Source organism: Scleropages formosus, chromosome 19 (assembly GCF_900964775.1).
Source record: "Scleropages formosus chromosome 19, fSclFor1.1, whole genome shotgun sequence".
NCBI lineage: Eukaryota > Metazoa > Chordata > Actinopteri > Osteoglossiformes > Osteoglossidae > Scleropages > Scleropages formosus.
This window is the reverse complement of record NC_041824.1, coordinates 4,898,470-4,926,071: the sequence shown is the minus strand read 5'-3', so window position 1 is coordinate 4,926,071 and position 27,602 is coordinate 4,898,470. Positions and strand designations below refer to the sequence as shown.

The following is a 27,602-nucleotide window of genomic DNA, read 5'->3' as shown; positions in this document are numbered from 1 at the left end:
TAATTCTAATCCTAATCCCAACCCTAACCTTAACTCTAATCCGTTACCAAATTCTAAAACTAACCCTAATCTTGGACATGTGGAGCACTACTGCTCTGCTATGAACACAGCCTAACCTTAACCTTAACTGTAATCCTAACCCTAATCCTAACCCTAATCCTAACCCTAACTCTAATCCTTTACCAAATTCTAAAACTAACCCTAATCCTAATCTTGGACATGTGGAGCACTACTGCTCTGTGATGAACACAGCCTAACCCTAACCCTCACTCTAACCCTAAACCTAATCCACAGTACTGGGGAATGACATGCAATGTATTGCAGCAGTAATGTATTACAGTCCTACTGCAGGGGACAGGGAAGTCCCACTTCTCCCCATACGCCAGCAGTATAAAGTTTTTTTTTTAATTCTTTGTGCCAAACTGTTTCTTAAACGCACTATAAAAAAAGGAATTAGTCATATACAGTATAAGAGTAAGGTACAAGAGCTCCATCGGTACCGCTGTGTCCCTTTGACCAAAGGCTCCCCGGCACCATCCCCCCGGACTGATATCGGGGTACGAGCTGCCCCTCTGGGGCGACAGTGTGACTGACCGGCCGAGCAGCACACCTTTATACAACGCAGAATCTACATCAACATCGTAACTGTACAGTACAGCAGTAACTAATAACTGCACCAATAGAGTCCCAGCAGAAGCGTGTGGAAAAATGTTGGCATCATGGAAACACACTAACAGGAGCTGGCAGCAGACGCACACACTCACACACAAACACACACGGAGTCACAAGAATAAATCCTACGTGTACTAAAAGCACACACGAAAATGACAGACGTGACCAGTTCCGTCTCCCCATCATATGCAAAATAATGGAAAGTCTTCCATCCTAAAATTCACCAATAATCAGTGTGTAACATCAAATTCCTGCGCTCAGTATTGTGTTTCTATAATCTCCCAGCTGCCCATTTTCATGATAAAAATGATTTAGATTACGATTTTTTTTCCATATCTTTCAAACTGCGCTCCGACTTCGCTCAGTGCCATTCGGCGCTCAGACGGTTGGTACCGGTCGGGTTCGAAACGCTCGCCTTGCGCCTTGTCTCTGCTTGCGGCCTTTCGCTCTCATCTGCCATTTCCCAAACAAATGTACCATATCTATAGACATAAAATACGCAATATGCAAATTATGCACCGAAAGCTTAAATGACTTCTCACTGCAGCACTTTCTCCCACGTTTTACCGGAGTCGTCTGTGTATTTTATATTTTCCTTGCCGTTCTAATCGCACGCGGCTGTTTGCTGCAAGGTTGCCGCTGCGCTTGTCGTGTCTTGAGAGGGAGATGACTTGCACACTGGCGAAATGTGTATATGCAGAAAGAAAGGGGTCGTTATTTGTGATAAGAATGTATTAATATGCTTGATTCTGAGTCTGATGAGGAATCTCAGAGAACAGGTAAAATACCGGTAAATACACCAGACAGCGAAGGGAGAACGTTCACACACCGCTATCACATAACGGGGTTCATTTGCGCCACGAAAACACCCCGTTCGGCAAATTCCTGTTGAGAAGGGATCAAATTGCCATTAGTTCTTGTGGGAAAAATAAAGGCTTTCGAATGAAAAAATATTTCAACTAAACTTAACTGAAATACCAGAAAAAGGTATTTCAGAGATTTTTTTTTTAAATATTTTAAGCAGATGCATTTGGAATTTCAAAGTACAAACAGGCAAAAAAATATACCATTCTAGATATGAGCTTGTGCATTTGCGGAGTGGTTGGCCATTCCTTCATGCCCATCCCCCCCCAGGGGACAGTGACCCTTGTTTCGCACCCTGAGCGACTGCACCTCACCTTGCTGAGACGCTGAGAAGCTCCCAAAGCGAAGTGACGGCCTCAGCGGGGGGCCACAGAGGTTCTGCAAGTCGACCGTGGGTTCCTCTCCTAGGCTGCCTTCCGGAAGCTTCTTCACCTGGGGGAGTCACGCAAGTGGCATCAGCAACTCACACAACATTATCATTATTATTATCATCATCATCATCATCTTCCTACTGCTAGCACCATTAGTAGTGCTCGGCCAGTGATTTTGTTCAAAGCTGCTTAAACTTTCTTTGTTTACACTGGTGAACATTTTACCGGGTTAAAGTCCTACGGTTTCGGTGCCTTTCTCAGCGACACCACATCAGGGCCACTCCTGGGCTGTGAACCCTTCACAATTCCACTATATCTTCAGCTCTATACTCTAATTAGACCGTAGGGTAACTGGATCAGCACACGGCCCACAATGCATCCGGGCACGTTCTGCGGAGATGCGGCCGGTTCGCGGCGTGGGGCCAACGTTCATTGTCCTGTTGGGTTCGTGTCTGGACATGGAGGGGAGGGAGGGGGTCTGGATAAGCGTCGCAGGGGGCACCTGAAAGTACAGGTTACAAAGCCAGTTGTCCAGGTCAGACGCCATGAGCTCCTCGATCCTGCGGAACTGGGCGATGGCCGAGTCCGAGGAACCCCTGAGGAGGGGTGCCTTGAACTTCCCCTGGATGACTTGGAAGGCGCAGTCGCAGATGGGGAAGGCGCCCCAGCCCTCGATGGCACTGATGTGACTGTGCTCTCCGGGAAGGGAGAGCAGCTCAAAGTGCAGAACCAGGGTCGGGACTAGATCTCCGGCGGAAGGCAAGACCTGGTCGAGGAAAGGACCGTTCAGGTGTGTGGAAAAGTCCCGTGAGTCCCAACGGAGAACACGGATTGACAAATCCGCACAAATATTTCACATTTATCTTGTTCAGTATACAGGGGTCCCCAACTTACGAGGGTTCGACTTAGGATTTTTCGACTTTACGGTGGTTCGATAGCGGAACGCATTCAGTAGAAACCGTACTTCAGATTTAGAATTTAGATTGTTTTCCCGGGCAAGCGATATGCGGTGCAATACTCTTTCGCGATGCTGGGCAGCAGCAGCGTTTCGCATCTGCCGGTCAGCAATGCAGAGGTGCGTATTAGGTGTATTAAATGCATTTTCGACTTACAATGGGTTTTGTGCAACGCAACTGCATCGTAAGTCAGGGACCACCTGTATACCTGCTGTCATATATACAGTACATATATATACATATATATATATATATATATACACACACACTGTATATATATCATCATCATCACATCATCTGAAACCGCTTGTCCCATATGGGGTCGCGGCGAACCAGAGCCTAACCCAGCAACACAGGGCGCAAGGCTGGGGGAAGAGGGGACACACCCGGGACAGGACGCCAGTCCATCGCAAGACACCCCATGCAGGACTCGAACCCCAGAGCCGCCAGAGAGCGGGGCCCTGCCAAACCCGTCGCGACCCCACTCGGGACAAGCGCTTGTTGACGATGGATGGTTACTGAGCTTTGTAGCATTATTATTAAGAGCATTATTTTTGAAATCATTCTCACTTTACAGCTTTTTTCCCCAAGTGCCTAAAACCTTTGCACAGTACTGTGTTTATATGAAACGTGGCTTAAGGAAAAGGGCAAAAACCACGGAATCCTCCGGTTCTTTGTATCGACTCGTAAGGAATAGATGCGTTTCGTACGCAATCGCACAGTTAAAAAAATGAAACCGCTGCAGGTTTGCTTTGAGCCTAAAAAATGAAGTGACAGATATAGAAGCCACTTCATCACTCGCCGTGCAAGAATCTCATCCCTCTATTAGTTCTAATGGAAAATACTTCAGACTTGTTTTATCACATAAGTCATTTGTATCCCGGCTAATCCGTTCTCAGCAGCACCTCGAAAACGACCGGGCTGTATGAAAGCGCACTTTATGGCTTAATATTGCGCACCGCAGATATTAAAAATATTTTCATATTGTTTATTCACCAGTGCAGAGTTATGACTGTAGACAAAGGAATCCTCCAATCAGGTGGGGAGGATTTGCATAACGCTTTTTTTTTTTTTTACAGCCCCAAATAGAAACACATGTTGTGCTGGCCTATGGTGCATGTTATTAACCCATTATAACTATCAAATTACACCGAAAACACGGCGACGTTCTGAAGTCAGGCTCCTAGAAGAGAGAATGAAGAGTGCCTGGCAGAGGCGTGCAGAAAAATGGCCCATTCAAATTCAATTACAGCATCCTCCTTCTGTCTTCGGAAAGAAATCAAATCTAAGCGCTCGCGTTGAAAGGGGGGACGGGGGGGTGTAGCAGCAGTCACGGCGAAATGGAGACCATGAAAAAAAAGGTGACGGACTTGAAAAGGAAATAGAGATTGGGGGAAATTTCAGAGATTGCGTTTGTGTTTTTTGCGCGCGTCCCTCCAGTGCTCAGGCCGGGGAGCGAACGCTTCCCACTTGACGCGAGCGAGCGAGCGGGCGAGCGAGCGAACGTCGCACAAAGGCTGTGGGCCTCGCGTTCTCACATCAGCGCCCTTGCGAGAATCTTTCAGACAGATAAAACTGCACCGCCGCATTATACACACCGATCTACAAAGGACACGAGAAACATATAAGCTCTTGGCTCCCTCCTACAAGTGCTAATTCCTCATTTTCAATGTGGAAGCCTGACGTGCACTCGAGAAATGGCGAGATAACGTGGGCAAAGCGGGGAGGGCCGGCGCGAGAGCCAACGCTCGCACTCTCAGACAAATCTGATAATCATTCTCACAGCAAACAGCACCCGCTATAAATAAGTCCCACGTTTGGGGAAACGGCGGACCGGCGGGAGGCGTATGCAACGGCGCACTAAACCTTTTACGCCGCGATCCGGATCCCAGATTCAGTGAGAGGCCTGCATTCATTTCCCAGCCTACTCCATCCTTTATGGCAGAGGAGACAGAAGGCGACGTTGATGAAAGTCTCTGGTTTTGGGGAAAACGCCCCCAAACGCATTGACAGACAGCGGCGTGAGGCGCAACTTCTTTTGTGGCGCTTAAGTCTCTTCGGAGAAGCAAAAGCCAAACTCTTCGTGAGCTCCGTTAAACTGAAAAACCGCAGCGTTTCTCCATCTCGTGTCGAATACATTATCGATATTAATACGTGCTCTAGCCGAACTTGAGTAGGAGATTTGGGCGATCGTCGTTTTCTGGCCAAACCCAAATGTTAAGAAGTACCATTAGCTATGCCTGAAAGCCCTACGTAGAGAAGAGTGTGTGTGTGTGTGTCTGTGCTCACAAAGGCCTGCGAAGGGGAAGCGCTAGACCTGCCCTTTACATTTATGTTGCTTTTCCCCAAAGCAACTGAAAATATTCAGGCACTTACTATTATTTACCCATTTATATAGCTGGGTAACTTCACAAGTGCAATTGTAGGTAAAAACCTTGCTTAAAGGTACTGGGGTATAAGGTGGGATTTGAACCTGCAACCTTGGGGTCCAAAGGCAGCAGCTCTAACCACTACAGCCAGTTGGGTTGTGGGCTGTGACTCATAAATGGCAAATATGAACAAAATTCCCTCCGTATCTATCCGTACTTAAGGCTGCGCAGAAAATGGGATCTGAGCGCGAGCTCAGCGGCCCTCCTGGTGTCCCGCTCCCGTCAAAGTTCTCGTCTCCGGCCACAGAGACGGACGTTTTCCTCGTTTCGCCCCGTGTCGCGAGCGCTCGCGAAGCCCCGGAAAGGACACTAAATTTTTCACAACATTTGTACTTCATTTTCGTTCCAATAAAACTCTGTGCCCTTCTATGAATGAATAATTGATATTCCATTTGATTTACGTGCATGGATTAAATGTCACGTTTGAAAAGTTGCTGCTTTATTCATATCGGATTCCCCTCGAGTGAAACCTAGGGGCTCGTTCTCGTACAACAGACACACGGTTACCGTTTAATGTACGTTTTCGCGAGCCCTTTCAACCTGTGTACTATTTCTCAGCCAAAGTATAAACGTGGCAAAAAGTCTGGATTTTCACATCATGTAAAGATAAAACAAAGAGCAGCATTCAGCACTCGGGCCGTTACTTTGATGGGGCGAAGCGAAGTCTTTTTACCGCGGATATTGCGGTCCCCCTTTAGAGACGGCGCTCAGCCAGTTTCGGCATCAAACAGCCAGCCAATCGAGAAGTGAATGTATTTTAATCCAGAATCTGTCAGTGTCATAACCGCTTTGGAATGAATAACGTGTTTTCCGTTCGCCGTCGCACGCGTCTCGTCCCGGCGACCGTTGGTTCAAGGTTCCCAGCATCATTTCAATAAAGTGGCTTTTATTGAATGAACTTCCGTGCCCACAAATCACATGGTGCCCTTCCCCTCCTGAATAAAAACACATTATTCACCGTAAAGACGGAACAAATGCGCTCGTATTGGGCGTGCTCAGCCCCCCCGTCCCCCCGCCAACCCCGACCCCCCGCACTCACAGCAAACACACTCTGGTTCAGCAGCAACATCGTGTCGTGGAAACGGCCTCCGTGGGCCACGGGCTCGGTGGGAGCGGCCCGCGGAAGACCCCGGCTCAAGGCACGGCCCCCCGGGCGGCTGCGGAGGGTCACACTCACGGCGTACTCCCCCCGGGGCAGCTTGTCCCTGACGCCGTTCAGGCAACGCAAGCGGATCTCCACCGGCTGTAGGGCCTCCACCTGCAACGCAAGGCCGCCGTGAGCACCTCTGGCCCGATCGGGGCGTGACGGGGAGAGGTCAAAGGTCGACACGCCGACGCCACTCGGCTCAAACGCAGCACTCTCCGCTCGAACCGAGGCCCGCTTCACCTCGGCGTCGACGCCGCCCGCATCGCATATTCGTCCGCGCGAGCAGCAGGACACGCGTGAGCAAACCCTCCCTGCGAGTTCAGAGTTAACTTCGAAATGCGGGCGGTGACTTCGAAGGCGAAATGTGCGTGAACAAGCTCGTCCCCGACGAGACCCGACGTCCCGTAACGACGCTCGCGCAACGAAAGCGGAAACCCCCGAAAAATGTCGGGAGTTCGGTATTTTTCACCCAGTTTGCAGCACATGGCGATTATACGGTTCTTTCGGTACACGTTAAAATGCTCCGATGCGCACGCACATACATGCATACATGCGTGTGTCTATATTTTATTTTTTCATTTATTTCGCTATGTTTTTAGTCAGCCAATCGCAAAGCACCCCTAATGAAAAGCAAAAGGCCCGGCACACTGCCTTCTCCGCTCCGACTGTACCGCACATTTACAGCAGGATTCAAAAAAAAAAAAAAAACGAGGGGAAAAAAAAACGGCTGTTTACAGATTTCGCTCATTGGCAGTTAGCTGGGATGAGTACGGGGCTGGAAATCCGGCGTCGAGAGCGATTTGGCCAGCGATGCTAGAAAAATCGAGGACGCAAGATACCCGGGATTAGTTGAGGAAGCAGAAAGTTAAATATAAAATTGCAAGTGCCTGTGGAAAGTGGTAAGCCTCCGTGGCGAAAGCGTGGGAGGACCGCGATGCACGGCGTCGTGCCTGGAGCGCACGCCACAGCGCCTATTGTATCAGCGAGGGAAAGCCGGAGACAACCTTGTCAAACAGCCCCGCTCCGCAAAATATTTTTGGAATTTAAGCCTGTGACAAACGTAAGTCATTTACAGTGTCGTTCTGGGACGGGGTGCTTTTTTTGGGGGTGGGGGGGATACCTTAGTGTCACATCCCATTAAGTCACGGCTGGTGTGTTGGGTGGCTGGTCACATTAAAACAAGGGAGCCGGTGGGTGTGCTCTTCTTCGCACGCGTGCACACGCGTACACGCACACACGCACGCGGGGAACGTGCGACGCGTGCGGCGTCTTGACTCCGGCGCGCTCCGCCGACACCTGTGCCGCCGGAGACGCCGACCCCCCTCGTCGTGAAGGTAACCGACGCGCTCAAGTTGATGATGATCTGAATGAAGCGGCGATGGTTTAATTATTCGAGGGAACCACGCTGCAGTTTGATTGGCGGGAGCTGGCGGGTTGCCGCCGTGCCGCCCGCCCTCGGTTTACCTGCGCAGGTAGCTGGAGAGCGTGCGCTCGGCGAAAGCCCCCGATGGGGATGGTGGGGGGGAGAGGGGCAGAACAGCGGGAGAAGGGAGGGGGAAGGGGAGGGCTGGGACCCCCAGGCTAGCGTTGGCGGGGATGCTACGGATGAATCACGGCTCCGGGTCCTAGGCAGCTTCCCCGATCACAGGAGAGAAGGAGCCCCCCCCCACCCCACACACCCACCCACCAAAGAGGACAGCGGCTCATTCGCTGCTGCACGTGCTTTTTTTTTTTTTTTCCTCTTCCTCCTCCTCCTTCTTCTTCTTCTTCTTCATCTTCTTTTTCCATCCCCGCACCAGATGCGGGTCCGCCCGTCGCCGCCCGCCAAGCCGAGGAGCGTTCCGGAAAGAGCGGGGTGCCGGGGCTTCTGCGTAACGCTGCCCAATCTCTTTGTGGAGCATCTCCTGCATATGCGGGGCCAACTTATTCCATTTGGAAATGAGCATAATTGGCGGCAAAGCGGTTTAGCCCACACACTGCATCCAGGAGGGGAGGCCCTGCGCCCCTCAGCGGAAACGCTCAATGCGCCACCAGCCTTTCATTTCGCCGTGTGTCTCGAACGCTGTTATTATCAGGGCGCGGCGCACGCAGGCGGCAGCCCGGCCGACTCTCGCAGCAAGGTGAGGGCGCGGGGAGCCAATTTTCCATATCAGAGGTGCCTTGTTTGCCTCGAGTCGGGCGTGCGCCTAAAACGCCATAACATTACAGCGCTCCTGCAGATGAGATCAAAGCCGGCGCAAAGTAACCTCCGCGTTCCGTTGGCACACACACACATCCTTCGCCGAAATATCTTTCCAGACATTGACTGATTACAGAATGCACTCTTAATATACAGGAAACGCCGCATAAAAGAAACTTCTTTCCTTTCAAAGTGCAGCCTAATATTCGGAGATTAAGCTTTCGCGTTAATTATTTTCATTTTAATTAGTAAATCTTAATTAACAATGAACATTTACCCTTAAAAATTTTGGCATCCGAACGGGGAAAAAAAAAAATATGCAAATAAATATGACAATCTTTTCGGAACCTCAAGGCAGGATTACTGATGCAGGCAGACTTAGTTATTAAACACGTTCTAAATTAAATGCCTCCATGAATTTTGCACAGAAATATATTTTCATAGTTTTGCATGCCAAATGTGACATTTTATATTTTAGATTCATCTGCTGCAGTAATTTTGGAAATGTCATATAAACAAAGATTTTGTCATTTACCAGCGAAATTACTATGCATGGCAGGTTGGCCGTTGCTTTTCCTGGCTGTGCCGGTTGTTTCAAGTCAGCAAGCCATAAAAAATCTTTATCTCTCTGAAACACAGCAATTTGGGAGATAATCGAATGGTGACTGGGGGGCAGAAATGCCAGTCTGAGGAATTATACCACAATCTCTCTTGCATTTACAACCTTCCTCAAAGCGAGTTGTCACCCTGGCAAGAGCGGCTGATGGAAGATTCATTACATCTCTAAGCCTGTGCGGTGGCACGGCCGCCCCATCCCCGCTACGGCGGGCGGGCGGGCGGGCGAGCGAGCGAGAGAGAGAGAGAGAGAGCGAGTGCACACTCCTACTGATGGCCCTCTCTCCCTCCACCTATTACACATGGAGGGGGAGAAAAAAAACATTCAATAATGCGGGAAAAAAGAGGAGAGTTTCGATTCAACTGCAAATGCTGGAAAGGCTTCCTCCGCGTCTCACTTCTCGAGAGGCGCCGCGCGGCATCCGCTCATTGTGCTATTTCGTTTAATTACATCATTTCGGCGTTTGCCACATGGTCATGTGCGCGCGCTGCGCTTCCCTTGCAAACACACCTTCCTGCCGATCTATCCGATAAAGGCGTTGCGGTGGGCAGTTTCGGGGGGCAGGGGGGGAGGACCCCAGTCTTCTGCCTCCTATGCTGTTGGGCTGAGCAGAAGCTGGGGAAGGAGCTGGAAATAATCTGGGTTTATTGAAAAATCAGCTGACAGTGTACTAAGCAGCTACTACATTGTACTACGTTGCGCTCATTTCCGGAATTTACCGAACGCAGTATTGCGTTTAACAGGCTTTGCTTGCCGACCGGTGCCACCGCAGCCCCGTCAGCACGAGGTGTGCTCTGAAGCCGTGCGCGATCTTCTACGATGGCGCTCACCTGCCGCAGGGGCCCGTGTTCCCGGGGTGCCGGTGCCGGGACCACGTGGTCACGCAGATCCGTCGTCGGAGCGCCATGCCTCCTCGGTGCCCGGAGCAGCTGGCCCTCGACCCTGAAACGGGACGGAGAAACGTAAAAGGCTCTCGGCATCCCGGGCACCGGCTCTCCGCCTCGAGGGCAGTGGCGAACATCTGCCAGCGTGCAGCAGAGGCCCCAGATGTTGCCTTTCGGACCCTGGACACGATTATTTCTCACGGCGCGAAGGTCACTTGAAAAGGGCACACATGGCCAAATAAAAGGGAAAAACGTACCCGGCATCAGAACGTTAAATAAATAATGTTTTATATTTTCTATTAAAACAAGAATAGATTTTTTTTTTTTGTATTACATATTTTATGCCATTCCAGTGATAAAATTAATATGCAGCCATTAAATCATTTTTTTAATCAAATGGTACAAAGATATAAATTAGAGATGTAAAAAAAAAAAAGTGCGTCTGGCTCCCATTACAAAGAATCTGGAATGATTTCGTACTGACGCTCCAACATGTTGCCTTAGGTAGCGAACAGAGTGTCTCGTGTGTAAAAGCCACCCGCCGACAGGATCGGGAGGAATTTAGAGGGCAGAGCGGCGCCGAGTAGGTCATCTGACAAAACCAAACACGCCTCTCATATCTAACAAACACCCACCATCAGACACGAGAAGCACAGGTCTCGCGTAGACGTACGTGTATTGAAGACTTAAGACACGTCTGTACAACTGGAGCGCGCTACCCTGGAGTCCAGTAAATAGAACAACGCAAATGTTCGCATGAGTTCACTGGAAAGAGCAATTTTTTTATTCATTCTTTCATTAGTCAAAGCAATTCGTTCATTCATGCTATATAAGTGCTACAAAATGCACAATAAGAAATGTCATATTCAGAAAAAAATCATTATATATATGCTTATATATACAGTAGTTCATGTTTTTTACTGTAATTTACATATGGTATAGTCTATATATATATATACATGCATATAGGTATATACACACACACACACACACACACACACACACACACACATAGCCGTATAGATATATAGAGAGAGAGTAGAATCATACCGAGGACAAATTCCATGAAGCCTTTTCAGTATGATTTTCTTCCTTTGGTAACAGCCTCCAGATGAAGACAATTCCTTCGGAAGACAAAAGTTTAAAAACAAAAAAAATCCAGCTGTAATTTACACACAAGTATAAAGCAGATACTGAGCTTAGAGCAAACTGTGAAAGTACACACAGCACAGGTGTTAAGGGTAAAGTGCCACGGCACAGAGCGTTAGGCCATGAGGGTGAAGTGAAGGGATACGGCATCATTCTTCCACGAGAAACCGCCTCTTTTGGTGTTTTGGCGATAGTCATGGTCGGGTATGAGAGATATGGGATGTGCCACAGAGGGACTATGCACCAACAACGCAACTGATGCACCACGACTCTTCGTTGGCCTTGTGGACTCCTTAGCGTGTGCCACACACATGCTAGCCCACATATTGGTTGGGCCAAGGTGCAGGGAGACTCATCTTACTTAATATTTTCAAATATGACACTGCATATTTGGGGATGATGTGGGAAGGATGATGCCATCAAACCATCTACTGCTGCTGCTATTTACACTTGACACTCTTTATATACATGAACAGACTACTATTAGTAATTAAGTTCTATTATTATTATTATTATTATTCAGCATTTTTATATTTCAAGGCATGAAAGGAATTCAGTTCTGCTCATTTTAACAGAACTGCAGGAAATCCCGTTTACCACATTTACCATGATTAAGGTAATGTTTGCCTTTGGGACTCACTCCAGTGTCTGTGCATTTCCCCTTAAGAGGGACATTAGTCTTGTCTCTCGCACCCGTCACATTGCCTTCAGCAGTGACTGTGCACCCCGGCAAGGAGGAGCACATGCTGTTTGGACTGCCTCTATAATGCGGACGGTGGGAATTCACGTTAAGGCACTTAGGCAGTATCGCAGAGAGGTGTACGGGTGATCGATACTCGCGACACGCGGAGCCCACGGACGGTCGGCGCCTAATGAAGCACAGCAAGGCGCCGCGTGGTCAGCGGCTCCTCCAGCTTCTCCATCACAGCGTAACTGGTAAGTAAGCTGGCAGCGTAGTGGTTAGAGCTGCTGCTTTCGAACCCAGAGATCACAGGTTTGAATGTTACACCCAGCTGCTGTACCGTTGACCAAGGTTCTTACCCTAAAGTACCCCAGTAAAATTACCTACCTATGTAAATAGTTAAGGTAAGTAGTTAACGGTGTAATTTTCTTTGGACAAAAGTGTCAGATAAATGAATAGACGTAGATGTAAGTGTCGCAGAACCGCAAGAGTCCAAGTGTCAGGTGCGTGAGGGTCAGTAGGTGCACGGCAGCCGGTGAGGAACAGAACGCCGCTCCCATACTACGCACTCAAGACACACGTTCCACTGACTCAAATACCGCGTTAACATTTGATCCATTTTTAAATTGTTCTATCATTTTCTCCGCCACATTGCACACACATCTCACACCCCCTTTGCGTTTGGTAAGGGAGAAAACACTTTCAGTCAGTTTGCTATCCTACACATGTATTATTTTATTACAGGCCAGGTTCCTTTTGGATGTAATCCATGAAATAAGCCTTATTTTCGAGACTAATGTCCAGTGAAGGTCCCTTTTGTGCGTTGCCTCGCGTATTCACAGCAGCCGCACACGCTCCGGCGGCATCAATGTCGGGAGACGCTCACACTCTATTAGTCATCAAAAGGTACTCGTGATACAACAAAGACATTGGATGCGCGTGTAAAGAAGTCGAGACTTCCCTGTGAAACGGGGGAGCGGTTAACGCCCACAGCGACGAGGCCGCAGACTCCATTAGCCGCGCTTTCCTTTACACATCAAATACATTGTAGTTCATGGCAGAAACAGGACGAGCCTCGTTTGGTTTTTATTTTCCAAACGTTTGGCACCTTGCACAAAAGTCAGATGTGCACGAGCAAATATGCATTTTTAGAACAGTAACAAGAGAAAGACACAGTGAAAACAGGAAACTTGTTTTGGCAGCTTGTGGCCTGTGCTGTGTCTTGGTCCTCTTTGTAATGGGTTTGGACATGTACTGGATAAACCACCGATGGATGGATGGATGGATGGATGGATGGATGGATGGATGGATGGATAGACAAACGACTGGATGGATGGATGGATGGACAAACGACTGGATGGATGGATGGATGGACAAATGACTGGATGGATGGATGGATGGATGGACAAACGACTGGATGGATGGATGGATGGATGGATGGATGGATAGCCAAACGACTGGATGGATGGATGGATGGATAGACAAATGACTGGATGGATGGATGGATGGATAAACGACTGGATGGATGGATGGATGGATGGATGGATGGACAAACAACTGGATGGATGGATGGATGGACAAACAGCTGGATGGATGGATGAATGGATGCTACCAATGAGGTATCCTACCAGAGGACTACTCACAGTCTCCTTTAGGAGTAGAGGTGTGCCAAATGGGATAGTACAGGAAAAAATAAGTCTCTATTGTGCAAGACTTGGGCAGCCATGTGATGTGAGAGCTGGGCTAACTTCATTCACTTTTTTTTGCTTTTAACTCTGACCTGCTCCTGCGAAGGGCGGCCGAGGGCGATCATGTCGTTGCGCACAGACTCTTCCAGCTGCTCAACGTAGGGAGGGATGTCCTCCTCCCAGGCAGCGCTGCGGTGCATCGGGTTAGGAATCTCCACACCTCCACCCTTCCCATCCGGCGATGGCTCCAGCACCTCGTCCAGCTGTGGGACACCTGGGGGGGGCACAGACACACACATAAGAACACAGCAAATACACACATACACACACACACACAGACAAGAAAAACAAATACACCCCATACACACACCTGACCACAACAGGGGGCATCAAGTAGTCAACCCAGCTCCACAGGGGCCACCTTTCAGCACTGCCTTCGTCTCCATTGAGGATTAAAGGCAGGCATTGTTTTGTTTGTGAGTGTGAACAACAACAAGAACAACAGTAGCAGCAAGGCTAAGCTGCAGTTACACTCCAGCAGGAACCCGCATTAGTGAAACCCCTGGATCTGTTGCCATCGGGCCACGAGGAACCCAATGCCCACAGCAGGAATGACGTGTGGATTGTGTGTACCGCCTACTAACTAGTGTTCGTATGCAGGACGTGTATGAAAGATGTGCTGGACTTTGAATAAAGGGACATGACCATACAAACGGGGGTACGAGCCCCATAAGGCTCCTCCGACACAATAATTTGAACGGTCGGCCTCTCGGAGCGCCAACGCGGTGCGTCCCTGGTCCGGTCGGATATGAGCGACGCCCAGCAGCGCCTGTTGAATTCCAATAGCTTTGCGTGTGGTTGTACGCAGGTGTTGGGATGGGCGGGAGGTCCCACCGCGTTGGGCTGCGACCCTTCGACGGCCAGAAAGCGACGGATCTGAAAGGTGGCTCCGCTTCTGGCGCCGCTGCGGCTCGGTAGGACGCCCGCTGACAAGGGATATCACCGGATAGCGCGCTCCGCCAGTGCGGGAAACTCCTAATCCCAGATTCCTTTTACTTTCTTTCGGATTTTGTGTACATTCGCGAAACAATAGCGCGGCGGCTAATCTCAGCGCTACAGCTAAAACCAAAACAATCAGAAGAACACAAGCAGGATAAATTCCCCCGTTTCACCAGCAGGTCTAAATCCCTCCCATTCCTGAGTGGAATTACAACAGAGATGAGTAGCGTGTCAACTGGATCCCATGCGATTGTCTTCTTGTCAACAATGCGAGCTTAAAGCGCCGCTCTTTTGCCTGTTGAGTTGCACATCACATTCAGATGAGTTACAGCTGATGGAAAGAAGACTCCGGAACAATGGCACTCCCATGGAAACCAACCGTACTGCCTGTTTTATTCCCCCCCTTCGTGTTTTGAGCACATCGCCAACCCACACTTCTTTGTTTCTGCTGCTGCGGGAAATCCAGTGCTTGAACTGCAGTTTTGCTGCACCGTGTCCTTGTGAGGGAACCGAGATCCGTGAGGTCTCCGCGATTCTATTCTGCACCGTGCCACACGCGCCCCCTACTACGGTAAGGCAGCCAAATTTGTCCCATTTCAATCGGTGCCTGGATTTCTGCCCTGCCCGCACCTACGGTCAGCCGAACGGCATTGTGGGTACGGCACGCCGCCAAGTGTGCTACGTAGCATGATGAAGAGTTCACCCCACGGAGCGGAAATAGGAGGGTGTCTAAGAGCACACGTACGACAGAAGGGGTGTGAATGCTGTTCCCTTATCGCACAGAAGCATAGAACCGAACAGGTAAACAGGTCAAATGTCAGGTTACTGGGGTCATTTATATTCATTTATTTAGCAGATGCTTTTCTCCGAAGCGACTTCCAATGAACTCTATGTAGCGTTACCAGCCCACACACGGTATTCACCGCGGTGACTTACACTGCTAGATACACTACTTACACTGGGTCACTCATCCATACGTGAGTGGAACACACACGCTCTCTCTGTCACTCACACACTATGCGCGAACCTGAACAGCATGTCTTTGGACTGTGGGAGGAAACCAGAGCACCCGGAGGAAACCCACAGACACAGGGAGAACATGCAAACTCCACACAGACGGAGTGAGGATCGAACCCATGTCCTCTTGCACCACCCAGTCACTGTGAGACAGCGGTGCTACTCATACCTGTCATACCTGGTACATCTATGATGGTAGCAGCATCTTCATCGAAGATCTTTGACATCTGGTAAAACAGTTCTTGCTCATCTGCGCTCACAGAACAAAATAAAAATTCAATCCATACCACGAAAGACTCATTTTAATCTTGTTTTGTGACATAACCATATTATTAGCGTGAAGCCCTGTGCTGCCCATTACCTTTTAGCCAATCGCAATTTAATTTTTTAACAAATCAGATTAATATATAGCTACACACAGTTACTGAAAATATGAGAAGAAGAACTGGATATCTACAGCAAACAAAGCACAATTTATCTAATGCATTTACAACAGCTGATTATGACAAATTATTTACTGATGGAAAAGTACGGCTGCTTCACGGCACTATGAGCCAGAACGCCTTTGCAAGGAGAGCGGCTGCCTTTGAGAACAATAAAAAGGGAAACGACATATAAGAAAAGGAAATTATTTTACATAATCCTAAAAATTAAAAGAAAAATTTTTTCATCAAGGAAACCACAATTTCAGGCAAAAAAAAAAAAAAAAAATCAAGTTGTAAGACATAAATGCATATGAGCTCCAGATTGCAAATATGCTGTGTATCACTTTTCCAGCACTGTGTGTAAATTTACATTTACTCCATTTCACACTTTTATCCAAAATGACGTAAAGTGCATTCCACCGACAGACGGGGATGTACGTATGGATTTTATTTCTGCCATTAGAATATCATCATACCTGAAGTCATTTAATTGCAAACCGCCAGCAACACTTACTGACTATATCACTCAGATATGCCAATTCTCTCTTCGATAAGGCAGTGCATCCACATGGATGATGAAAAACGGAGAAGAATTCACAATAAAAAAACTCAATTTGAAAGAAAATAATTTCAGTTTCCCACCCCCCCACCGCCCCTTCCTCGGGACCCAGAATGTGGAAGAAAAATATTTTCTAAACCTTCAAAGGAGGCAAAATGAATACCAGCTATAATGACATCAAAAGGCAGAAATTAAGCATATCTGCTGGAAATATGTGGAAAGTAAAACTAATCGGCGTTTCCCCTCTGCGAACGCAGCAGCCAGTTTAGAAACGCTGAAAACAAAACCCCTTTATCAAAAGGTTCCTCCAACGAACGCTCTGGAGATATGTCGGTATTTCTAGTAACACAACAGCAGAACGCACACAAATAATACACAAGGAGCCTCTTAATGACGACAATTTCATCACAGGGCTTCATAATGTTGGTGGTTATAGTTAGCATAAGTATCAGTAATGTGTCGAAACCCATAAACGTGGAAAGATATGCCAATAATTCTGAAGCTTTGGTTTCCATAAGAGGTAAAATGTGAAATATTTCATGAAAGGCTGCTCAGTGATGAGGCATAAATACTAAAACATATTGAAGAGCGGTGCTCCCTATTATCTGTATGGCTTTCCGATTTAATGAAATCTCAGCTATAACATGGTAGCATAACTTCAAAAATATCGACGAAATGGCTTTCTGTTAATAGCCCACTTTTCATTATAACATGCATATTACTTAGCTCCCAAGAGCACCATTTTAATAGGTGTGATGTTGGGGGGGATGGTGCACTTATTGATATTTTACGGTATTTCCAGGAGTAATATTCCACGTATGTAAGCCGGAAGAAGGGTATGACACGCGACCCCCATCCATCGCGACACCTGGCCTCGGAGTCGCGGAGCCAACAGGCCAGGCGCGTCGTCATCAGCCAGCATGTTTACGAAAGCGTTTACGTTCGTATCTTTCCGGCGTCGCTCGTTCGACGGTTGATCTCCCTCACCCCGTTTTAATGAGGTGAGGCGAGGCGTCGCGGCGAGGAACGGCGAGGAACTTAATTCCAGCTCATCTTCCGCGCCGACCTCCGCCCGCCTCCGCCTCGGGTTCGCTCCCCCCGCCGTCGGCGGGCCGCAGTCATTCCGGGCGACTTCATTTCCTGTGGAAAAGTGTGTGAAGTTGAGAAGAGGGCCTCGCCGGGGTGGGGTGGGACGGGACGCGGGGGCCGCTCACTTGTTATTAGAAGCACATGAAGCGAGATGGTAATTCTGAGGCCGCTCCCGCCACCCGATAAGCGGGGCCGCCGAGGGCCCGGGGAGATCACGGGTCTAATTAGTATGACGCTAAAGGTCACGCCAGGCAGGCCCTTAAATACGGCCGCCATATGTTACTTGTGTTGAGAAAAAGGCCTAATGAGAAAATTTACAAGTTAAAGTACCTGGAATTCAAAGACAACAGCCCGAGAAGGGGGTCCGGGGTCGCCGGTTCTCACCGCCCTCTCGGACGGCGGCGGTGGGAGCGCGGGGCGAAGGCGGGACTTCAACCCACAGCTTATTGACTTCTTATTAGCCGCTGCTGACCTATGGGCATCAAAGCTGCTCCGCAGAATTTATGGGAATCCACGCCCTCGAGGGATATTTTTATTAAAAAGGTACATCCGACGACGGACCGTTTACAGCGCAAAGTAAGTCTCGAGGCCCTGAATATTCCATCTCGTAATTCTATTTTAATGATTTCTCGTATTGGCAGAATGATACACTATATGCTGATATAAGTTAAAGTGTTCTTATGGCCCAGTGAATATATACATTTATTTATTTATCTATCGGACACTTTTCTCTAAAGCAACTTCCAATAAACTCTGGGTAGTGTTATCAGCCCACACACATTATTCACTACGGTGATTTACACTGCTAGACACTCTACTTACACTGGGTCACTCAACCATACATCAGGGGAACACACACACTATGGGTGAACCTGAACAGCATGTCTTTGGACTGTGGGAGGAAACCAGAGCACCCAGAGGAAACCCATGCAGACATGGGGAGAACATTCAAACTCCACATAGACAGTGGGGATTGAGTGGGGATCTATCTATATATATATATATATATATATATATATATACACATTCATTCATTATGTATATTACTATTCATTCTTATATATATATATATATAGAACCCTAAAAAGAATAATAAAAAATGGACACATTTCTAAGTTTGTTTCACAAAATGAATAGTTTTACACCTTTTAGAACATTTACTGGGGTAAGAAATGGTGGAGCTGAAGGGGTTTTCATTTCTGTGTTGGTGCAACTTTTCATTTGTACATTAAGCCACCAGAACAATGAAATTGTCAAGTGTTTTTTTTTTTTTTTTTTGGATTCCAGTTTCGTTGAGAAATATTATTTTTATAATTCACAAGCTTATGCTAGTTTGATGTAGTGACGTAGTAGTCGTTTTATAAACTGTGTGTGAGGAAGACTTCAACTGCATTCTCATTTTGCAAGAATGAAATAAGTCTTCCTCACACACGCACACACACACACATTTCATAAAGATGCCCACACTGAGTCACGTGCTCCATCTGCTCCAAGAATCTGACTCTTCCACAAGTGCTGTGCTATAACATCTCCTCTTCCTCATGATTTCACCAGTAATATTGAAACAGACACTCGGTGATAATATCAGGTGAAATTCTGAACAGTAAAATATTTCAATAACTATTGAAAACTGAGGGGGTGCGGTGGTGCAGTGGGTTGGACCACAGTCCTGCTCTCCGGTGGGTCTGGGGTTCGAGTCCCGCTTGGGGTGCCTTGCGACGGACTGGCATCCCGTACTGGGTGTGTCCCCTCCCCCTCCGGCCTTACGCCCTGTGTTACCGGGTTAGGCTCCGTGACCCCGTATGGGACAAGCGGTTCTGAAAATGTGTGTGTATTAAAAACTATAAAATTTGAAATATTTCAGCTCAACAAAAAAGAAAGAACAACGATGTCATTTCGGCCTCAACTGTTCTTCGGCGGTTCTATATTAGTGACTTTACCGTGTTTACTAAACGGTCCAGTGTACATATTCGGTCCTCGGGAAAAGAAGACCACGCCTAACAACGAACGCAGTGCAGCGTTTTGCAGCTTCTCCCATACAACCGAGGAGCCCTCGTGCTGAAGACGAAGGTTGCCAGAGCGGGGGCCCCGTGCGACCGCAGCACCACCGTCCTTCTCTCATTCGCCGAAGGTAAGTGACAACATCATTTACGTTGATTTGTTTAGCTGACACTTTTCTCCAAAGCCACAATTATTTACCCATTTATACAGGAAGGTAATTTCACTGGAGCAATGTAGGGTAAGTACATTGCTCAAAGGTACTACATCCAGAGGTGGGGACCAAACCTACAACCTTCCGATCCAGAGACAGGAGCTGTAACCACTAGGCATTTCAAACAGATCGTTTTCCCGTCTCCCGCCTCGTCCCGTCCTTCGCTCCGTCGTCTCCGCGCCGGAAACCTCGCCCATCCGGGACGGAGCGAAGCTCTCGAGCCGCTCGTTCTCGCGCCCGTCGACGGCTCAGGTTCCGCGCGCCGCACCCGGCGTAGCGCGCACGCCGTGCGACGTCACCTGTCGGGCAGCGAGGGGGAGTCGCCGCCGACGTGACGGTTGCCGGGTGACGCCCCGCCGGAGAGGACATCGCGCTGTCGTGATGCGGAGAGAGGGGCCTGTCCCGCGCGGCTGCGACGCCGGTCGAGCACCGTGTGTCATAAGCATCTGCTACGCAACAACAAAATGTAAGAAGCATTATGTCACGGGGATGGGGCTGGGGGGGTACGGAAGGCGCGCGCCGCATTGCTCTGCCCGAGAGACCGGCCAGGGCGCGCGGGCCGGGGATGCGGGAAGGGGCGAGACGGGGCACGCGAGCGCCGTCGCCGCACTTGAGCGTAACGAGCGCTGAGGTTTCACCTCTCGCCGCGGCCGAGAGTCGCCGCTCCGCCTCCGCCCCGCCAGCTGCAAGGGTGCCGCTCGGCACGTCACGTCGCATCGCTCCTCCTTCCCGGGCGCAGGCACCACTCGGAGCGGGCTTGTCGGTGCCTTCGGCGGCTGCTCTCTCCTCTTCCCCTACAAACACACACACACACACACACACACACACACACACACACACACACACACACACACACACACACAAAAAAACAAACAAACAAACAAACAAACGGGCGGTCAGGAACAGCGCACGATGTTAAAACACATCTCCGTCGGAAGCTGAAAATCTCCTCTCGTTGTGGCTCGGCTGCCCCTAAAGTACTCGAGTGCATCCTCTTCGAATGTCACTAAAACACAATTAGGTTAAAATTAAATCTGAATCTTGGAGAGAGAGAGAGAGAGAGAGAGGAAGGAAAAAAAAGAGAATAAATGATTAAAATAATTACAAATTGCGCCCTGACAAGCAAGAGCAAAATTTAGCCCACAGCCATTTGTCTGTAATTAGTTAATTAATCCTTACACAAATTATGAGCAATAACTCATCAAGCAGGGCTCACCCATCAGAAATTCGGCCGACTTGGATTTCTTCTGCTTTGCTTGGTACGGAGCCTTCTGCTGGAACTTCTGCGGGGAAATTGTTAAATGAATAAATTAGCTGCGGAATGAAGATCATCATTTATGATCCACAACTAACGCAGTTATTTTAAATATGGGATGACACGGAAATGTCATTTAATTTACATCTCCGCTAAAGGGGTCAAGTACTAATTGAAGAACAGAAGTGGAAAAAAATTGCAATCGTAAATATACACAAAAAGTTGACATGAACGTGGAATGAAGGTCACGTTAAAATGCATCCCTTTGCGTCTCCGTGTTTTCGGATGAAGAGCAAGGTGCGCGTGTGAACACGAACACACACACACACACACACACACACACACACACACACACACACACACACACTCTGATCGATCGTTTGATCAAAAGAGAACACTTCACATAACGGCAGTGTCAATAATCATTTTAGGATAATTATTTCAGCACTTTTCATTAATCGAGCCCTTTGTGGCAGTTGGTGACGTAGTCGGTAGAGCTGTTGCCTTTTCACCCAAAGGTTGCAGGTTTGAATCCCCCCTCTACCTGCAGCACCCTTAAGCAAGGTACTTACTCTGAATGGCTCTAGTAAAATGACCCCATTGTGTAAATTTACATTCATTTACTTGAGACTTGTCTCCACAGCAACTTACAGTGTTAAGCTACTAATTATTTACTATTATACTAAGTAGTAAATACTTATTATTTACCGCTATTATTATTTATTATTCGGAGTAATACTTACTATTCTAATTATTTAGCCATTAATACAGCTGGGTAATAAATGGGTAAATAATAGTAAGTAAATTAACATTATAAGTCGCTTTGGAGAAAAGCATCAGGTAAAAGAATAAATGTAAAAATGGTAAATAAATGTAGAGGTAATAAGACACACTGAGTATATGCAATACGGCTGGAAATACATTCTACAAGTAATTCTTCCTTTTTATACAAAAGCCATTTGAAATGTTAAGCTATTTACAACTTAGAGAGCTAGGGAATTTTACAGTAAGACCTTATTCAGGAGTACTGCAGTTTGAAGTGGGACTTGAACCTACAACCTTCAGGTTGAAAGGCAGCAGCGCTAAACGCTCCACTAGCCGTCCCAGGAACAGCTCATCGTAAGTCTTTCTGCAGAAAAGCATCCGTTAAATGAATCTATATAAAAGCAGACAACAGGCTGCGTTCAACGTCACGTTGTCTTCCCTCAGTGGATTTTCCACATCACTCGGGTTATTTTATTAGCTCTGATGCGAGTACCGCGGTACCGCTGCGCACCTTTCCTCGGCGACACCACACTGCTAGACCCAAGCGCAGCGCTGCGCCCAAGGTGACAGCCGGCGCTCATCCACGAAGGGGCCGCGACAAACTGCGGCCGACAGTCACGGCAACGGCCGCAATCACCATTATTTGGGCCTTCTTGGAAATTTTAATAAATAAATCAATATTCTACGCAAAAAGATGGAAATCGTTGGCAAAATATCATTAATCCCTTTACCAGTAACTGCAATATTGCAGTTTGCAAAAAATGTACAGACAAGAATGTGGAAGTACAATAAAGGAGAAAATGCTGCATTTTGTGATATGAATTAAAACGAAAAAGATACAAATATATTTTTGAGTCTTTTCGAGGGCTATATGTGCATAGATAGCAAACAGCAGATATATGTGAATCGGAGCGAAATACATATTCCACAGGTTTTGAAGCCCACGCCTGAGCAAAGAGTGCGGCACCGCGTTTTTATCGCAAGCAGCGCGTTTCCCGATGACCACGGCGAGGACAAGAACAAAATTGCGTTTCGGAGACAAAAGGCAAAAACGCAAATGTTTTTAATTCCGGTTGACAGGGCTATTAGAGCGGTGGAGGACATATTCCAATTTGCAAAGAACAGTTTTGTAAATCTGTTTTTACATCCAACAAGCCCTAAAGCGAGACATTCATTTATACCGCTGAGATTAATGATAATCTAATTGTTACTTATTTAAAAACCATTTTCTTTCTACTACTTTCCAATCAATTTCACCGAGTTGCACTTAACTGTTCGGCCCTAATGCGCGTGCGTGTGAGGCTCGGCAGAGCTGCGTGTGTCGCTGCGCGCGACGCGCTTGCACACCTACTGCCGCACACCTGCGCTCTGACACACCCACACTGTCACACTCCTAACGTTACACACCTACACTGTTACACACCTGTCGATACACACCTGCACTCTTACAAACCTACTGCTACACACCTGCGCTGATACACACCTGCACTGTCATACACCTACGCTATTACACACCTACACTGTTACACACCTAAACCCTTACATTTCTACTGTTACACACCTACAGAATTTTGTCAACATATAATTTAATCCTCGCGCCTTTCATCGACCTCCCAGAACGCGATACGAATTCCACATTCCAGCTCTGAACAGGACGGCGCCAGGGCTGCTCAGTGGGAAGCGCTGGTGCTTATGAGCATACGCGATGCTCTCTTTTTGGGAACAGCTGGAAGATTCTGGATGATGTCACTTTCCAGCGAACGGAAAAGCGCTGGAGACGCGGTGCTGAAAGAGCAGCTCGCGCCAAATAAACGCGGAGCGACAAAAGAGGCTCTGACCGAAATAAAGGGGCCAAATGCGTCCTGTTGTCATGTCAGTGCACACAGCTCGTTGTGATGCTAACCCCCCCCCCCCCCCCCGACACACATACCCCTGCCCACTTAAATCCATTGTGGATGTAAAAATAGCCCTTCATTTATATCTGGTGACAAGAAAAATCTACGAAGTTTTTCGAAGAACGCGATTGTTGTCAGAAGGTATCGGGCGCTACGACGCCCGGTCCGGCTCGGGTTCCGGGCGGCGGGAGGAGCGCTGCTGGGCTGGTGGGGCGGACCGGCGAGGAGGTGGGTTCCGCTCGCTGTACGGATCATCGCCCAGTTCAGCGCAGTCACATTCGATCTGCCATCAGCCAATTGTGCTTCATGAGACCGTCAGGCCCCATTTACGTCTCGCCGTTTCGTTCCGCGTGGCCGTAAACAAGCGCCGCTCTCCGCCGCCTCCCCATCTTCCCCGTCCTCCCCGCCCCCCGTCCTCCCAATCCCCTCCGTCTCGGCACCGACGGACACCAGACAGTCACATCTAAATTCAGCTGGAAGCCTCCACTTCCCAGTCTTTAGGACGGGCCTCTGCACACACAGCAACACACTGCCACACACGGCCACACACTGTGACACAGTCACACACTGTCACACACCGTCTCCTAAAGCAGGTCCGAGTGACGTGTTCTTGTTCCTAACAGCTGTTAATTTACCCTGTTTACTCACTGAGCAAAGTGAAGGAAATGTAGTCGGAAACACCAAGCAGCACTTTCTTCCAGAGCCTCTCCTTTAACCTTTAACAGACAACAGCATTATGAAAAACACACACACGGACATTTATAAAACGCAGTAGTGATGCGGTGTGACACAAACAGGCCTGAACAACAAACCCCATGAAAATGGACCAGTTTGGAATTTCATCCAAAATGACACAAACTGGGGAGATGCGGTGGCACAGTGGCGCAGTGGGTTGGACCAGGTCCTGTTCTCCAGTGGATCTGGGGTTCGAGTCCCGCTTGGGGTGCCTTGCGACGGACTGGCGTCCCGTCCTGGGTGTGTCCCCTCCCCCTCCGGCCTTACGCCCTGTGTTGCCGGGTAGGCTCCGGTTCCCCGCGACCCCGTATGGGACAAGCAGTTCAGAGTGTGTGTGTGTGTGTGTGAGACACGAACTGGATCACAGCAAACCTTTGTCCAACTTCAGCACATGGAAGGTAAGAAGCAGCGAGAAACACCAGTACAAAGCAAACATGTGGAGCTGCACTGTCACCTGTGTCCATTTCTTCAGTCTAAAGAAAGACAAAATGATTATGATAAAGATGATGATATGGCCATTCATGCCCCTATACATATATAACTGCAGTGAATGTGCAGTTTAAAGGCATATTAAGATCCTACCGGGAAAGCTCTTTGAGACATTGAAGTTCTCCAAATTAAACCCAGCTTTCAATTAACTTCGATCCTTATTTCCAAACCAGAAGAAAGTTGCGGTTTCCCTTTCAAGTACGAGACGAACACATTTTAGGGCTTAAAATAAGCAATAACAATAATGCTTTAATTTTGTGACTCATTTTGACAGGAAACAAACGGGCGCGAGAATCACGCGTTTAGATTTATTCCTTTAGTCGACACTTTTCTCTAAACTGACGTACAGTGTTAACGTTACAATTATTTACCCATTTATACAGCTTGGAAATTTTAATGGAGCGATTCAGGGTACGTACCTTGCTAAAGGTGGGAATCGATCCTACAACCTCTAGGTACAAAAGCAGTAGCTCTAACTACTACACTACCAGCTTGTCCCACAACAGCGTCAAGTCATAAATAAAGTACTGTAAAGGTGCGTTAGCGGCCGAGACGAGCGGCTGCAAAAGCGCCGGAACCTCTACCTGCCGGCTGGGCTTCGGAAAACGCTTCCGCCGACGGCTCACCACGGAAACAGGTCACTGATGGCGAGTGCAGGGACCATCGACAGGTAACGATGTCTGTGTGTTTTTTAACTTTTCACACTGCCTTGTACAAAATGCAGCCCATCACATATACTGTCAAGAGTGTAGAGCACAGCTGTCTCCTTGTGGGGCCTTTTTTACCATGTGGACCACAACTGCAGGGTAAACAGTGTAAATGTTCAGGCCTTACAGCTACTACTACTAGTGTAATGGTTGGAGTCGTGGGCTTTGGACCCAAAATCACAGGTTAGTTTCATTCCCATCTCTGACTGTGATACCTTTACTTGTTACTACTTCCTTGTCAACTGCTGCGGTAAATTACTGTGTGAACGCGTAAATAAGTGTAAATAACTTCTCACCAATTAGTCGCCGAGAAAAGTGTCACATTTGAATCTGTCAGTGTAAACATGGTACGCAGCCCAGTAAGAGAGACGAGGTAAACAGAGGCACCGGCTTACCACGTCCAAACAACAGGTCAATGAACCGATTCTGGCTGCGACTCGCGCGCGACTATAATAATTCCGCAGAAAAACCGCGGCGCGCGCAGTCGCGCGATCACCGCCACGCGCCGCGGCGACGCCGACATCCGGGAACGGTGGACGGACACGGACACGGACACGGACACGGACACACACACACACACACACACACACACACACACACACACACACACACCTGTCGGGAAGCCGCACACCGCACCTGCGATGCTCCTTCTCACCTGCGTGGCCCGGCGCAGTTTTGTCGGGCTGACGTTGTCATGGTAACCGAAGGAAGCGTCCGGCTGACGCGGTCACGTGCACCGGGGCGGAGACACCGGCGTGGAGTAGACTGGACTGTTTGTCCGTATTAAATGTCCAGTGAGTTTCACACACGACACGTTCGGGTTTTCTTACACTGTCCAACGTGTGTGTGTGTACACTAGTGACTAGAAAAATGATAAATAATACTACACTGTACAGTATTTATTATTATATATTTTAATATACTATATTATATTGTACTGTGTGTGTGTGTGTGTGTGTGTGTGTGTGTGTATGTGTATTCACCTTTGCCATTATGTTTTTCAATTGGTTGGTTATTTCTTAATAAAGAAACAGTCACTTATTTACCAGTCGCTTATGTGGACTTTTACATATTTTCATACATAATTCTCATGTTAGAAATATATTACGAGTAAATCAAAGACAGCAAAACAACGTTTAAGGCCAAGTCATGTAACACCACAACTTAGCACACAAATGCTGTATTTCAGTCGCAGAAACCTCTAACCCTACCTGTATATTACAGGTAGTTCACAGGTATAACCAGGTACCTAGAGCTCACTTTTTTCATCTCGTACCTCGCATAACATAACTTTGCAGCCAAATACTGCATTTTATCTGATCGCATGATCTCAACATTTTTCATCCATATCTGGAGAGGAGTGATAAAGTGTGACTATGAACATATATTTAAACTCTTTAGGAGGCACCTAACAGATGGCTCCATTGTCACAATTTTTCAGTGTGTTTTCCATTCATGCATATTTCAGGGGCATCATGTATTCAGGCTTCTACCACTATTTACAGAGTGCGGCTTCATGGGAAGGGAACCATTGTTACTATGAAACATCAATTAGAATAATGAAGTTGTGACTACAGTAAAACATCACTCAGCTTTGTAAACATTCATTATGCAGCCTGACAGTTTGCAAAAAGGTTCCTCATGCATTATTTAGGAGACAGCGCATAAAGATACTTGTCATAAGGAAGAGAAAGCGAGTAACATTACAGCTGGTGTGAAAAATTGTTACGAAACGTAATGCTCACATCAAAGTGGATCGAGAGGACATGCTTCATGTCTGCATTACAATGAGTAAAACTAAAGCTCACTTCATAACTG

General features: G+C 47.9%; 1 protein-coding gene and 1 long non-coding RNA gene across 4 annotated transcripts in view; both read right to left on the bottom strand.

Annotated features, from left to right (window-relative positions):
• ofcc1 (orofacial cleft 1 candidate 1) overlaps positions 1–17,675 on the bottom strand; it is a 67,885-nt gene extending 50,210 nt beyond the window's left edge. Inside the window, exons 1-9 of the mRNA XM_029246466.1 lie at positions 17,625–17,675; positions 15,832–15,903; positions 13,730–13,911; positions 11,169–11,242; positions 10,065–10,176; positions 9,505–9,526; positions 6,332–6,750; positions 2,410–2,673; positions 1,851–1,968 (exon numbers count right to left, since the gene is read on the bottom strand). Coding sequence (XP_029102299.1) covers positions 1,851–1,968; positions 2,410–2,673; positions 6,332–6,750; positions 9,505–9,526; positions 10,065–10,176; positions 11,169–11,242; positions 13,730–13,911; positions 15,832–15,880 — 1,240 coding nt within the window. The 5' untranslated portion in view covers positions 15,881–15,903; positions 17,625–17,675. The remainder of the gene's footprint in view (positions 1–1,850; positions 1,969–2,409; positions 2,674–6,331; positions 6,751–9,504; positions 9,527–10,064; positions 10,177–11,168; positions 11,243–13,729; positions 13,912–15,831; positions 15,904–17,624) is intronic.
• Positions 17,676–20,006: 2,331 nt separating this feature from the next.
• Positions 20,007–26,489, bottom strand: LOC108927698 (uncharacterized). 3 transcript variants are annotated; one of them, XR_003797148.1, is made up of 4 exons: positions 24,961–25,057; positions 24,502–24,569; positions 21,155–21,221; positions 20,007–20,732 (listed from the first exon to the last, which is right to left on the bottom strand). It is a non-coding gene; the product is annotated as an uncharacterized LOC108927698 (long non-coding RNA). The 3 variants fall into 3 exon arrangements; XR_003797150.1 differs by lacking the exons at positions 24,502–24,569; positions 24,961–25,057 and adding an exon at positions 26,440–26,489; XR_003797149.1 differs by lacking the exons at positions 24,502–24,569; positions 24,961–25,057 and adding an exon at positions 26,397–26,473.
• Positions 26,490–27,602: the final 1,113 nt, after the last annotated feature.